At 35.4% G+C, this 14,688-nt stretch overlaps 2 protein-coding genes across 2 annotated transcripts; one reads left to right on the top strand and one right to left on the bottom strand.

Moving 5' to 3' along the window:
* The first annotated feature begins 8,323 nt into the window (after nt 1-8,323).
* On the top strand, nt 8,324-12,304 carry LOC143540437 (heat stress transcription factor A-4c-like). Its single transcript, XM_077033499.1, has 3 exons — nt 8,324-8,428; nt 9,562-9,880; nt 11,262-12,304. Exons 2-3 carry the CDS (start codon nt 9,662-9,664, stop codon nt 12,072-12,074), a joined length of 1,032 nt encoding a protein of 343 aa, XP_076889614.1. The 5' UTR covers nt 8,324-8,428; nt 9,562-9,661; the 3' UTR covers nt 12,075-12,304.
* Nucleotides 12,305-12,492: 188 nt separating this feature from the next.
* Nucleotides 12,493-14,139, bottom strand: LOC143540418 (transcription repressor OFP17-like). Its single transcript, XM_077033486.1, has 2 exons — nt 13,592-14,139; nt 12,493-12,748 (listed from the first exon to the last, which is right to left on the bottom strand). Exons 1-2 carry the CDS (start codon nt 13,905-13,907, stop codon nt 12,495-12,497), a joined length of 570 nt encoding a protein of 189 aa, XP_076889601.1. The 5' UTR covers nt 13,908-14,139; the 3' UTR covers nt 12,493-12,494.
* Between the last annotated feature and the right edge of the window lie 549 nt (nt 14,140-14,688).

Below are 14,688 nucleotides of genomic sequence, written 5' to 3'. Positions count from 1 at the left end.
CTGAGTATTATTAATCATAACACAGCCAATAAACACAACCTAATTCAATATTAAACCAAACTTTTCATTAACAATTCAAGTCATGATCATCAACAATCCAATTTACTTAATAAAACCTAACAATAATCATCTAACCTTGGTAGAACTAACTACTTTAGCCTACCATTATTTTTGGACAACAGCATATAGTTAAGTTAAACATCATAAACATCAACATAAACATAAGTAAACTCATTCAAGATTCAAAAACAATCAAACACAAGTCAATCTTCACTTTACTTGCAAAACAATCCTAAGCAAAAGATCAAAACAACTAGTTAAGTATCTTGAACAAAAACACAAAGTTTGTGAATGCGATACTCAAGTATATGGCTGAGTTTATGAATAAAAATAACCCGTAGCTGCTATACCGAACCCTCCTTGGTCTTCTTTCTCTTCTTCCAGCCGTCCTCTAGCCGCCACACACTTTTTTTCTTTCTCCTTGGTGGCTGCCCAGATTCCGATCGGAACTGGTATGGGGTGTTAGGGTTTTCTTTTTTTTTTATTTAATTAATATATTATGCTTGTAAGGCTTCTAACTTGTGGGTTTGGGTTGGGCCTTGAGTTGTAGTCTTCAAAGTTGCTAAAAAAGGTCCATAGAGTCTTCAAACTTTACTCTTTTTTCCATTAAAACTTAAAACCTACAAGTAATCAAACCAACTTTGTAAAATTAAGCAAAAACAAGCTATAACTCTTAATAATTAAACTAATAAGCAATTGAAACATGATGAAACAATACGGAAAGTAAGTGTGTTTTACAACACATCAATAGAACTGTGAAAATTCTTAAAAAACATTTTCTTTCCATCTCCAAGAGTCATCTGAATCTACTAACTTAAAATCTTCAATATCTTGATCAAAACTTCTAGTTCAACCGATTCCCTTCCTCTTCTTGGGTCTCTTTTCCATTCCATTAAAAAAACTAACTCCCATTACATAATCCATGAGGGATTAATACACGGGTAAAGTTAAAATACAAATGGAGATAAAAATGAGAAGTGTGAGAATGATATGTAACCAAACAAAAAACCCCTTAAAAAAATTCAAAAAATTAAAAAAAATCATACATCAAAATATAAATAAAAAACGAAAAAAATAAAAAACTAAAATGTTTCCGTCATCAATCCCGTTCAAAAAAAAATTGACGAAAAAGACACAATGGTGATATCAAAGACACAATGACGAAAATGAACAAAATATACAGTTATAACTAAAAAAAGAGATCGCAAAATATAACACAATGTTAGTAATATAACACAGTATAAAGAAAACAAACATAATATCAAAGAAAAAATAAACAATCAATGACGAAAATAAACACAAAACACAATAATAAACAAAAAGACACAACGATTTTTTTCACTTACCATTGTGTTTTTTTTTATGAAAATGAGAAATGCAGTGGAAACATTTTTGTGTTTTTACATTTTACATTTTTTTATTAAATTTTGAGTTATGCTTTTTTTATTAATTTTTAAAAAAAAAATTTTTGTGTGGCTAGAAATTCTTTTCATCTTTTTCATTTTTGTTCCCAAACCACCCTTAAAATAAAATCTTCAAAAATCAATCGCCTGATCTAACTATCTATATAATTGTCTACCATAAAATCCTACGTGTCTCTCTCACATCGCTCCCCAATTTCTCTAGAGCCACCAGATTGCTTGTTTTCTGAATGGAGGCTTCTCATTAATCCTTTAATTTTCGTGGGTATTATCTACGGGTTTGATTATCCGAATGTCTCAAAACGGGTTATATGACATAAGCTGAATAATCCTTTCTCTTCTCAAACTCCTTAAACCTTCTCTGGATCGGCGCTTTCCTTCTTCTCTCTCATCTCTCCAGAACCATAATCCAATCCTCTCCTTTACTCTTTTCCTTGGCAACTCTAATGGATACGTATAAGTGATCCTCGTCTCTGTCTTTTCCATTCTATCAGTTCATCGCAGATTCGCAACCATGATCGTCTCTTGATTTAGTAGGTATTTTTGATTTCTATTTCATCAATGTTATGACCCCTAAACTTTATCCAATCTGTTATCTTAATTCGATTTAAAGAGATATGTTCTATATTTTTTTTCAATAATATTTATTAAGAAACATAGATATTACATCAACATAGAAGGTAGGCGGGCAACAAGCTGCGCCGCCACCCCTTTCTGAATTGCAAACCCTAACTTGCTAAAGACATACCCCTGCCCCTTTGGAGTCGACACATTGCTATGCACAACCCGTTGGACCCTGGTTAGGAAACGGATAGCTTCCGGTGCCAAGGAGCCAAAGGTATCAAAAGCCAGAGGGACAAAAACATGTTGGTTCTCTTCGCAGGCTTTAGCATGTTTCTCCACCTTCTTCATTTCAGCCATTTTCATTGCTTACCTAGCTACAAACCCATTATCCCTCAAATCAGCTAAAGGAGATACCCCGGTGAGGTCAACACAAGTGTGTTTTCCCTCGGCCCAACCAAAGACGAGCAAATCTGTCGGTCGTAGAGTGGATCTCCCTTCCGTGGGGTCTGTAAGGAAGTTTACGGGGGCTTCCTTTTTAGCTGATATCCCAGCTCGCCTTAAGATGTCCCAAAGAACGTCCCGCACCCAATCATGTCGGTATTTGAACCCAGGCATCTTCTTGCAATGAACCGCATGCTCTCCGAATTTATCCAGGCAAGCCTTACGGCAGATTGGACATGTTTCGTCTTCTGGGTACATTGGGACCATCAAACGATACTTAAGAATGGCCCTATACTCGACCGCAGAAATGTTTTGGCCCAAGCCATCAATCGGGATAACAGTCAGAAAATCTTGGGCATGAGGACCTTGTAAGCATTCAATAACCGCCTTCTGTTGGGGGGACAATCCAAAAACTTCTCCCAGGCTCTGAGCGATTTTGCCAAAAAGGGCATTCGCCAAAGTTTTTTGAGGCTTTGGTGGGGCGGTGTCCTTATTAGAGAAACCGCCAATGTCAAAGTCTGGGAGAGCGCCATTTAGGCGTTCCAGGGCCTGCACGTAGTCTGAGTCCAGGTCGACAACTCCGCTATTCCTTAAGATGTGATTCTGTAGCTTCCAAGACTGAGCCCTCGACGCTACCAAAGAGTAAACCCCAACATCATGAGCCGAAAGAAGGCCTAAACCCCCCAAGCGCATTGGAAAAGATGCAAGTCGCCACTGAAGATCACCAAAGAATGGGCCTCCACATACAACTATGTCTTCGATGGCTTCTCGAAGCCCCTTATCAAAACAAGATACCGCATCATCCATCATATGGGGGTGGCATGTTCGTAACCCAAAAAGCAACTTAGCAACCCCCATGCAAGACCTAAGCAGGAGGAGTTCGATCTGGGGATCCCTAAGGCAAGGTAAGAGTTTCATAAGATCAACCGCACGAGATGCTCTCCGCCTTGCCAACTCCTTAATAAAGTAGGGATCTCGACTAACAGCCCCTCCAAGGAGCTTTACCCCTCTCTCTGGTCTACCAATCCCACTAGGGAAAAGCCCATCTTTAACTTTCACTCCATTACACGCTGGCAAAAAAACCTCGGTTTTCTTAATATTAAGTTGAAGCCCCAATGATGGCCTTTCCGAGCTGATAATGTCTAGGGCTTTAGCAACTTCGTTGGCACCACTAATAATAGTCCCATCATCCAAGTACCAAGCATGAAATGGTAGGTTATAGTCATTTTGTACCCGGAGAACAAGAGGGTGTAATGCTAAGGCAAAGAGGAGGGGCCCAAGGGGGTCTCCCTACTGAACCCCAGTAGTAGCCCCTATACAGTCATCACCAACGTACAACCTAGCCGGATGGGCATAAAGGAACTGGACCCATAGATAGATAGACGGGCAATGATGATGAACCTCCCGGAGAAGGGCTGTGCGGTCGACCATATTGAAGGCGTTGGAGAAGTCCACGGTAAGCATAGCTAAAGAACCGTCCGCGTGAAAGGAGTTAAGAAACCGGTTCGAGCTGTGAAGCACCGCCTCTGCCCCATTAGGGGTCCCTACCCCAAACTGAAATTCCCCTAAATACTGAGTCATTTCCTTCCCAACCATCTTCATAGCCACTTTAGAAACCAACCTACGCCAGATAGCCCCCACAGCAATGGGCCGAATTCCATTATCCGGCTTTAATAAAGGGGTAAGGGGGGCCGAAGCAATAAACTCAGCGAGCACCTTGGGGCACAGACCCCCTAGCCATAAGTTGACGACTTCAGTGATGGCTGAGAGCAGACCCATGGAAGTCACTGATCCCTCACCACTAAGAGCGTCCAACAAGTGTTGCGCCCGCATTCCGTCTCTCCCGCACGAGGTCCCTTTAGGAAATGATCGGATACATCTAAGCACACAGTCCCCATCCACAGAGAGAGTAGGCAGGGCGACAGAGCTAGAAGGCAAGGACGGAGGCAGCACCACTAGGTGTTTATCAATGAGGGCTTTCATGGTTGAATCTCCGAGAGGGGCAACCCCACTTGAGCATAATACCTTGACTGCAGCTGTGAAATGACCATCCCTGACTTTACTGAGACATTGTTTGTTTTAGCTATTTTGATTATTGAACCTAAATACATAACAAAAGTCATATTTTTTTGTTTGCTTAATACTATCTATACAGCACTATATATTTGAATAGAAATGCTTGAATGAAAGGCTTTGTAGCATTGTTTAACTTTTGAGTTTGGGATTGAACTAAATCAAATTTGATGTTTCTACATTGTATTTAATGTATGCATACCAACTGCTCAATGAAATGCCAATTGGAGAATACTCGGATACCATACATGATCTAAAAACCTTTGTCTGCCTATAGTTCAATTTCATGATGAATACTTTAATTTTCATTCTATAATATTCACACTTAACATTGGCATTTGGACAAGATTTAGGGAACCCCATTCTCTAATTTACTAGTTTACTTTTAAAAGAACAACTTCTAACCAACATTTTATCGAGTATTATTTGTATCTTATGTGTTTGTCTTATTTTGGACAGCCATGTCTCATACTATAGCTTAATGAATTTTTTTTAAATGGTACTTTCTGAACCGAACCATAATCACAATCTTTGTAAAACGACCCCCATCCCCGACCCCATTTTGAGTCCCGGCTTGACCCTGCATAACCCAACCCATTGGGTTGGTCTGGTATATTCAAGTTTTCCTTTCCGGATTCTAATTAGTCTTAAGCTAGAAAGTGTATTAGTGATTGATACAAATGTGTTTATAACAATGTTAGAATATTCTTGCGACTTTCATATTGTAGAAAAATGAATTGTATGTTTATCCTTGATGCAACATTCTCATGTTTAAACTGTAGCAACTCATAGATTTTAGCGAAGAAATTTATTTGTATATTATTTACTTGGTCGGATGCAAATGTTTGTCATGTAATTATTTTATTGAATACACTGTATTTCCATTTTTTCAACTTTATGTAAATAAATTGCAAATGTGGCCAGGGCTTCTTTAATATTCCAAAGAAATGAGAAGATTACAAAATGTTGAGCTTATATATAAATGTCTTGCTATTTGGGTCATCTGTTGCAGGCCACTTGCTGCATCATCAATAGTGATATTTGGTTCACCAAAATATGCATTGAGCCCGCCCAAACAACTCGAGTTCTCATTCGATGTGTATGGAAGATGTAATTGTATCCGGTTCAAAGACTTCAAATTAAAAGGAGGGGGTTGGGGGGGTTGTGTTTAAGTCCCACCCGTGACAAAAAAATAGGCTTTTCTAATTGCTCCTGGCATGTTTGTTTTAAAACATGCAGATAATAATTTTCAAACTTTCAAAATTGCCCTTTCGTAAGCTTCTATTTTTAATGGCTTGTTTTATTTCATACCTTGCTGGTTTTTAGATGAGTTATTTAGGGATTCGGATTATGATCCTAACAAACCGATATTGAAGCAGTTATATGAGGATTTGAGAGAGATTGTGCTTAAATGTTTGGTATATTACATAAGTGGTTAATAGAAATGCATCACGCGCTCATATTCAGGTGAGCAATATTTTCTTGATTGGTTTCTTATTTTTTATTTGTTTTGTTATTGTTGAATAATTTGTAATTTGGATATAGGTTGATCTAATATCTTCTGCAAGTTTGGGTATGTTTTTTAACCTTAGTGTTATTATGCTTCGACTCTGTGAGTCATTTTTGGATGCAAATTCAACAAAGAAAGACAAAATTTATCCTAAATATATGTGTTTTGTGGTTCTCATTTGGACTTCAAGTAAGATTCTTTAACGACTATAAATTACATGTGATTATATTTTTATCATTAACTGTTGGTTTCAACTTGACACAGAATTAAAGGCCCTTCATGACTGCACATGTTCTTAATTGAGGTTGCTAAAGGCTCTGTTAGACTTCAAGCATCTTGTGCAGGTAGCACATACTCTAATAATATTCATTAGTACATTAGTTATTGATTATTAAGATAAATCAAATAATATTAGTATATCTTCAGGACATTTTAAGATGTGAGGATAATCTTGCAACCTTAAAAACCATGCAAGAACGAACACCTTTACCCCAACCACATAACATTGCTCGACTAGAGAAGAAAATTGAAACAATTACACAAGAGAAACTATGTTATGAAGCTCACATATATTGAGAGTAAAACATTCTTTTCATTGTTCATGAAGGCTAAATTCCTTTCTCAAAGTAACTTAATGTATCTATACATGTGTTTATATATAATGGGCATTTAAGTCTTTTTACACATGCTATTTAAGTATTTATAATTAAAAAACAAATTAAATATATCATTTGAAAAAGAAACTAAATAAAATATGTTATAACAAAAACCCCGTTAAGTCTTGGCATGTTCGGATTTAACTGAGTTTTTGGATGACCGTTAGTGTAAAGGACAAAAGACGAATGTATTTTTTATATAAAGGACACCGCTTGCAAATAAACCTTTTAAAGGACCTGATCTATAAATCTCATGTATTTAAAGGACAAAAATTGTAATTCTATCTATAATAGGATGGAGAGCTACTTCAACATGCGTTGTCTTTCTATCAGTTAAAGTGGTTTTGTTGATACATCGTATATGCTGTTTCAAAATGCCTTTACCACAATTTTGTTCTATGGAATTTGCATGTATGCCTAAACATTTTGTGGAAGATGTCATGGACTTGCTTACTTTTCTAGGATTTCGCTAGAAAAACTATTAATATTTGTTTGCTTTTGTGTAGCATTGTGTTCATGGCAAATCCAAGTACATTTAGGAATCCCTATTTAATATTTAATGTTGGAGGTACTTTATATTCTATTATCTTGGGGAAAGTTAACATACAAATTTAATTAGCGTGCTAACTGTGTGAATTAATAGTGTAATATATTTATAAGTAGTGTAATTATGTAATTACACTAGGTTGTATATATAATTATACTACTTGGTTTTTACAGTTAGCACATTAATTTATTTTTTATTTGATACAATTTTATTTATGGTTTTTACATTGTTTGTGTTTGCAATGGCTCATTGTTGGTCATAGGTACACTTTTTGAGGGGCACCAACTATCCGTCCAGTATCTCTTGAGAAATCTTTTTGAAACTTTATGTCGATATCGCGTTCACGGGCTCCCACACTTCGGTGATCTTTCTACAATAATAATTTTATTTTGGCGGGCGTTATTACTGAGCGAGTAATTCACACGTTTTGATTGTTGTGTAGGCCTATGACAAAAGTCACAAAACTAATGTATGGCATAACATTTCCGAGCACATGTACGGGTTTTTACTGGATGTTTGTTGTTTCTATTATTGATCAAAATATAATTAACATAAAAAAACTAATATACACAAACCAAAACTCTGTTTAAAGTAAAACAAACCATTAGACTAATAAAATTGCAAAATGATTAAAAACAAAAGGCCTAAATAAATCCACGTAATACGCGGGCTAAAAACTAGTTAAATATAAGACACAAAAGACTAGGTAGAGTAAAAAAACTAAAAAGTAACGATAATCTAAAATTAAAAGTTTAACCACTAAATTAACCTTAAAACATTCACTAATCTCCGTTAAATAAATATTTCCATTTTTTTTTGTCATAACGAAGTTTTATATAATTTACTATAAAACGATTACTATAAAACGGGCAACAAGCTGCGCCACAACCCCTTTTGAATATTTCCATCCATCCAAAGTCGTTAGCAATCAAACGACACTTGGCTTGGCGGCGGTGACTGCTTCTTCTTAAATCCAGCTGTATCATCGTCACCTCCTTCCATCCAGTTTCATTTCAACTTATTATTATTATTATTATTATTATTATTATTATTATTATTATTATTATTATTATCCTCTTTAACCCCCAAAATCTAAACATTCTATTCATATTAATCAAGTCAACGCATTTCTGTTCTTCCCCAATTCCGGTCAACGGTAAATTCCTCTGCACGAAATCACTAATTACTTCCGTTGATCTAACCTCTGTTCGTTCATTTCTGAAATTGAATGTTGTAAGAGCTTCTGGAATGTTTAATTTCAAATTCTGACTCAGTTTTCGTGATTTTCTGTTTCAATTTCATGCCCTAGGTTGATTTTGGTACGTTTTTGTTGAAATTAGTGTTGAATTTCGTGCGGACTTGGATTATTGAATCTTAATTGTGTTTGAATTTTTGTTAATTAGTATTTATCGTTGATTTAGGTTTGATTTGTTGTTAACATTCCAGAAGTTAGTGTTTAATTCATGTGGAGTTTGTTAATTAACTCTGAAATGTGTTGAAATTGATGGTGATCAGGGTTAATCGGTTGATTCCAGTTCTGATCATTGATTTGATTAATTTAATGAGAAGATTATAGAAATTTGTGATTAATTTCATGCAGAGGTTGATTATTTACTCTGAAATGTGTGGGAAATGATGGTAATTAGGGTTTATTGATTGATTCCAGTGATTTAATTAATTTACTGAGAATCTTATTGAAATCTGTGATTGATTTTGGGTTCGAATTAGTGGTAATTAGGGGTTATCGTAGGGATGGAAGTTTATGACACGTACCTGTTAACACGACATGAATCGAAAAGGAGTTAAACAAGTTTGGGGTTGAGCTTAACAGGTTTTACGTCTTAAATAGGTCGACGCGTCAAATTCGTGTCTTAACTGGTTAAAACGCCTGTTGATAACCTGTTAAATTTTTTTATTTTAAAATGAAAAATAAAATATATGGCATATGCTTTGGTCACCTGACGCCGTACTTGGATTTTCTATTCAAGAATGTTAAGATATATGCATTAATTATGACTTTTTATGAACTTTTGGCAGCTTTGGTTTCGCTACGTATGTGATAGTTATCGTGCCTTGTTCGTGTCTAGTACCGTAGGTAATCGTGTCTTATCGTGTCATGACCTGCTATGCCAGCCCTAGTTTAGTGATTGATTTCGGTGCTTATTCTTGATTTGATTTTCCTGAGAATATTATAGAAATGTGTGATAATTTTCATGCAAATTTTGATTATTAACTTTAATTAGGGTTTATCTTTGATTCCGGTGCTGATTATTGATTTGATCAATTTAGGGTTACTATCAAGAGAGGTTGTTGTTTCAGATGCTTGTAGCGTGTGCAGATTTGACAATTTAAAGGTGAAAGTGGTTGGTTGAAGATAATTTGGGTTGTGATGGAAGGTTCTCAACAAGGGGGTTCAAGTTCATCGCCACCGTTTCTGACGAAAACATATGAAATGGTGGATGATCCTTTGACAGATCATATTGTTTCTTGGAGTCATACTGGAACTAGTTTTGTTGTTTGGAATCCGCCCGAGTTTGCTGGTGAATTGCTTCCGAAGTTCTTTAAACATAATAATTTCTCTAGCTTCGTTCGGCAGCTAAATACATACGTAAGCATGTTTTTTTAATTTCTTTTTATTTATTTCTTATTTTATATCCGGGGTGTTTGGTGTTTACATTGTGATGTGACTGTGGGATATGGGATAATTGGAATAAGGTAATCAGGAATCTGAATAGTCCATTTTTCTGCACCAAATCAGATATTGACCTTCAAAAAGCATACCAAACCCCCCCCAAGAATCATGATAAATAATCAGATAATGGTCAGTTTTCTTACACCAAATAATAAGATAAAGTTAGAGATGGTTAGGTTATTTTTCATCTATCTCAGTAGTCAGTTTTCATACTCCAACTTCTTACATTTTTTCAAAATCTGGTTTTATTGTCTCAAAACAAGCTGAAGATCTTTATAATTCTTATAATCAGTTCTTGCCAAACACATACACACCAAATTGATTTGTTGTGATTTCTAGTCACTATGATCAGTTTAAACAAATATCCAAATACCTTAATCGTGCGTTTAAGAATTTTCATTTTTTATTTTAACTGCCTGTAATACTATTTTTGTTTATTGGCGCTTCAGTGTGCTGCTTCCTGAAACCGTAGTTTGCGGTTCAGCACATAATTTTTGTCAAAACGGGATGAACGGGACCATAACAGCCTGTCACTTACCAAGCCATTTAAGTTATGATATCCAATTAGGCAATTTATATGGTAAACCTGATTCCTGCTACCCTGATCAAAGCTCCCTACCTTGATTAAATTAATTTGAACCATAAATATAGAAATTAATATAGTGAACATTTTACCGTTTAAAGTATCTTTACCAAGGGTATATCGGTCAAGTCCTGACCTTTGTGTATCGGGTTCACTTTTGTAATTTTGTTCTTTACTTTTGGAACTATTAAAATTCACACACCCTCTTGGCTACAAGTAGACGAGGGATTTTCGACCCGTTTATCTGTGAATGATCTATCTGGGCTGTGTTTTATATCAAACGGGTCATATAAAATTTTGTAAAAGTGAAAGTGTGAAACATGTCATTTGCAAGTAAGCAACTTCATAAGTTCTTTTGACGAAAGATTTAGATTATATTGTTTTGTGATCATAACTACTATATCGATTATTGTAAACAAAAAATCCCGAAATGGACAGAAAGGTGTTCATGGGTCAGGCTGACCCAACCTATTTTGTTCATTAGTGAAAATGACCTGGTTTGACTTTTGATCATAGTCAACCTGCTCAACTATCCATCTTGCCACCTCTACTGGATTTTGTAATGTTATATATAGTGTTGCGTTGCCCATGTTGGATACGTGTTTAGGTTTTTTTTATGTCATTGATGTAAACAAACAATATTGTCTTCTTTTTGCAACTTTACATTAAAATGTACTTTGACATATAATAAACTCTAAAATATTATTTTTACAGGGTTTTAGAAAGATAGATCCTGACCAATGGGAATTCGCAAACGACGAATTCATAAAAGGTCAACAACATCTTCTTAAGAACATTCACAGGCGGAAACCGATCCACAGCCACTCAACACCGCCACAAGGGACTGCCACCTTATCTCCTTCAGAAAAACAAGAATTTGAAGACGAAGTCAACAAATTAAAACAAGAAACAAGTTCCCTTCGGTTTCAGCTCCAGACTCTCACACAAGAAAATAAAGAAAACGAACATAAATTATCCTTTTTACGCGAACGAGTAAACACCATACAGTTAACTCACAAGAAAATGATATCATTCCTTGCTCAATTTCTAGAAAAACACTCGTCCTCACGAATGCAACACATTGAATCCAACAGCAAAAAGAGAAAATTATTAATATCCAACTACTTACAAGCCGAAGCCGATGAAGAAACCGAGAATTTGGAAATTAACGCGCTGGTGAAAAAGCTGGATTTGTCTTTGAAGTTTTGGGTGGATATTGTGAATGATGTTAATATTATTGAAGATTCTCGGGTCAAATCAAAAACTTCGGGAATTGATGTGAATGTAGAGCCTGATGGCGGCGGCGGTGGTGATGGCGGTGGTAAAGAAGTGGCGGTGAAGGCGGGTGCAAATGATGTGTTTTGGGAACAGTTTTTGACAGAGACGCCAGGCGGTGGTGACATGCAGGAGGTGCAGTCGGTGAGACGTGATGTAATTAAACAACAGTTGTGGAGTGCTAATAATTTAAATAAGATTACAGAAAAAATGGGGAATCTTAGTCCTTCGGGTAAGCTTGATGTAAGATGACTGTAGATGCTAAGCTTCGTGGAGGGTTTATGGTTCAAACTCGTGTCGTGTAAGTTTGTCGAATGCTGTTGAATATTAGTCACTGGTTTTAAGCTTTTTTGTGTTTTTGGTTTATTGGTGGGGTGTGGTATAAGGTTGTGTTCAGTTTACATTAGTGTTTGTGTTGGTTAATGATTAGATATGAACATGAAGTTTTATAGTGCCAAAAGTGACTTCAGAGTGAGCATAGAGAGGTGTTTAGATGGTGCATTTGACCGAAATTAACCGAACCGTTAGTCCATTACTACGATTCAACCAAAACAATGTAAATGGTTCAAATATTAAATCTTGAATCAACTATATAAGCATATAACCATAAACATGCATGATCCATTTGGATTTAAAAAATGATAGTTGTCATCCAAGATTTTATGACTCGGGTTATATTAGGTTATGAAGATCATCATCGTCAACATTATCGACATTGCTAGAAAACATGTCTTTACAAAGCTCCCCGTAAAACCTAGACGCCAAATTCATGAAAACCGGATTCTTGAGGTTCTTCCAGCAATATAGAAGCTCTTCAACATCCACTAAGTCCTTCATGTTCCCTTCTTCGGCTACCATTTTCACCAAATAACTCTCGAACCTCTGGTATCCATCTTCAACATCGTTGTCGTCTTCTTCAATCGTCACTGCAAGTATATAAAAATGTTTATGCATATGAGTAGACTTAATAGATTTAGTTGATATTGTAAATGTGTAAATAGAGTTTTGACATTAGTAGGAACTAGGAAGGTGAAGATTTAGGGTATTTGTCACTTTAATAAACTGATCAAACAGCTCAAACCAAAACAAAACAGACGGTTTAAGATTTGTATGGTTTTATCTACTGTGCGGGTTTGACAGTTTGACGGTTTAACTGTCGACTCAACGGTTGGAGCTTGGAAGTGCCCTGTTTAACCTTTTTGATTCATTTTTTTTTTCAAAATGTTAAGTTATTGATATGTATCATATTCATTTAATCACAACATTTAAAAATGAAAGCGGGTTCAAACGTGCTAGTCTGATTTGGCGTTTCTCGAAAACAATAGCTAGTGATTTGACCAAAATTTTCGTCAAAATCAGATCTTGAACACCCTTGTTTAAGAGTGTGTTGCATTAACCGAGTTTTCCACATATAAGGTTAGACTGTGTCACATTTCATAAAGTAAAAAGTGTGAATTTATGAAACGACACAAACCTAACATGAAATTTACATGTTTAGATTTAGTCGGGTTTATATGTGAGCACGTCAGCTAAAAGGGTTGTGTTCATGTCAAATCGTAAAAACTCATGTCACATTTTGGGTTTATCATATGTCTAACACGATTTTCGTGTTCAGGTTTATGTGTAATTTTGGGTCCATATCAAATTAAATTCACCAACCCACCGACACGACCCATTTAACACTTCTACACCCAAATATTACAATTCTATGCACGTTTATATGTATGCAAAATACAAATAAAAAAGTGTGTAGTGCATGTTTTCCATACCATTCCTACCCATCTTGATATATGCTGGTGTGAGAGGTGATGGGCATGGTGCCTTATGCACATACCCGGCATCCGAAAAGCTCTTGAGCTCCATTACCCTATCCATGTCTTCTGCCTGCCTTAACGACCCAAAAAACGACGTTAAACAACAGAAACTGCGCTTCTTAACCGACGTCGTTGTGGGCTTTGTTATGCGAGAATGATTTCTTCTTATAAGGATTGTGTTTTTGAATTTAAAGTGGCTAAAGAAGCTTTTGCATGGGGTGGTAAAGAGTTTCTTGTATGTGAAGGTACTAACAGAAGATTTGGTGGTCATGTTTGTAGGTAGGTGGGTTGCTTGTGGTTGAAACAATTTGAAAGAATGATGATGGAGGAATAGAGTGTTGATAAACTTGTTTTAATGGAGGTTGGTGTAGTAGGTTATTTAGTTATAAGTTAGTTGGTTATTATGAGTAGTTGTCACATATTTTTTTCAACAACAAGTGGTATCCCATGAACTAAATACGAAATTTATATTTTATTGAACTAATTTCCTTCTTATTTTATTAAGCCTCGTTACTTTTATCAATTTTTAGCTTTATTAATGTGAATTAAACTTATAAATCGTTAAACAAATGGAACTATATATATGGAAGCGTATAGGATAGTTAAGAGTTTTCTCCATAAATATAATAGGTGAGTGAGTTTCTAAATTATATGGTATGATTACGAGTGATGTGAGTAAATGAAAGAGATATGTTATGTTAAAAAGTTAACTTTAGGTTTAAAATTTAAAATATTTACACCGTAATTTTTTTAATATTTTTCAAAACTAGTTGTGAGTGGAGAAGAGAAAAAAATTATTAAAAAAATATTAGAAAAAAAACAATTTAATTAAAAATGATGTAGCGATTTTTAGTGTAATTATATAGATTTGGATAGAAAATGAACTGAAAATGCTCTAGAATTTATACTGTGTTGGTTCATATATGGTTTAAAAAAAACTATATTAGCTATCTAGTTCACAATTGAACTTGAAACGAGCTGTATACTTTGTAATTTAACTTTTGTTTCTCTTAATATTTTCTTCAACTTTTAAACTTGGTCCGTATTGTAGC

This window comes from Bidens hawaiensis, unplaced genomic scaffold (assembly GCF_021521415.1).
Source record: "Bidens hawaiensis isolate Kalapana, Puna unplaced genomic scaffold, B.hawaiensis_p1.1 tig00012230_1, whole genome shotgun sequence".
Classification (NCBI taxonomy): domain Eukaryota; kingdom Viridiplantae; phylum Streptophyta; class Magnoliopsida; order Asterales; family Asteraceae; genus Bidens; species Bidens hawaiensis.
The sequence above is the reverse complement of the archived record's forward strand: the minus strand, read 5'-3'. Positions and strand labels throughout refer to the sequence as shown.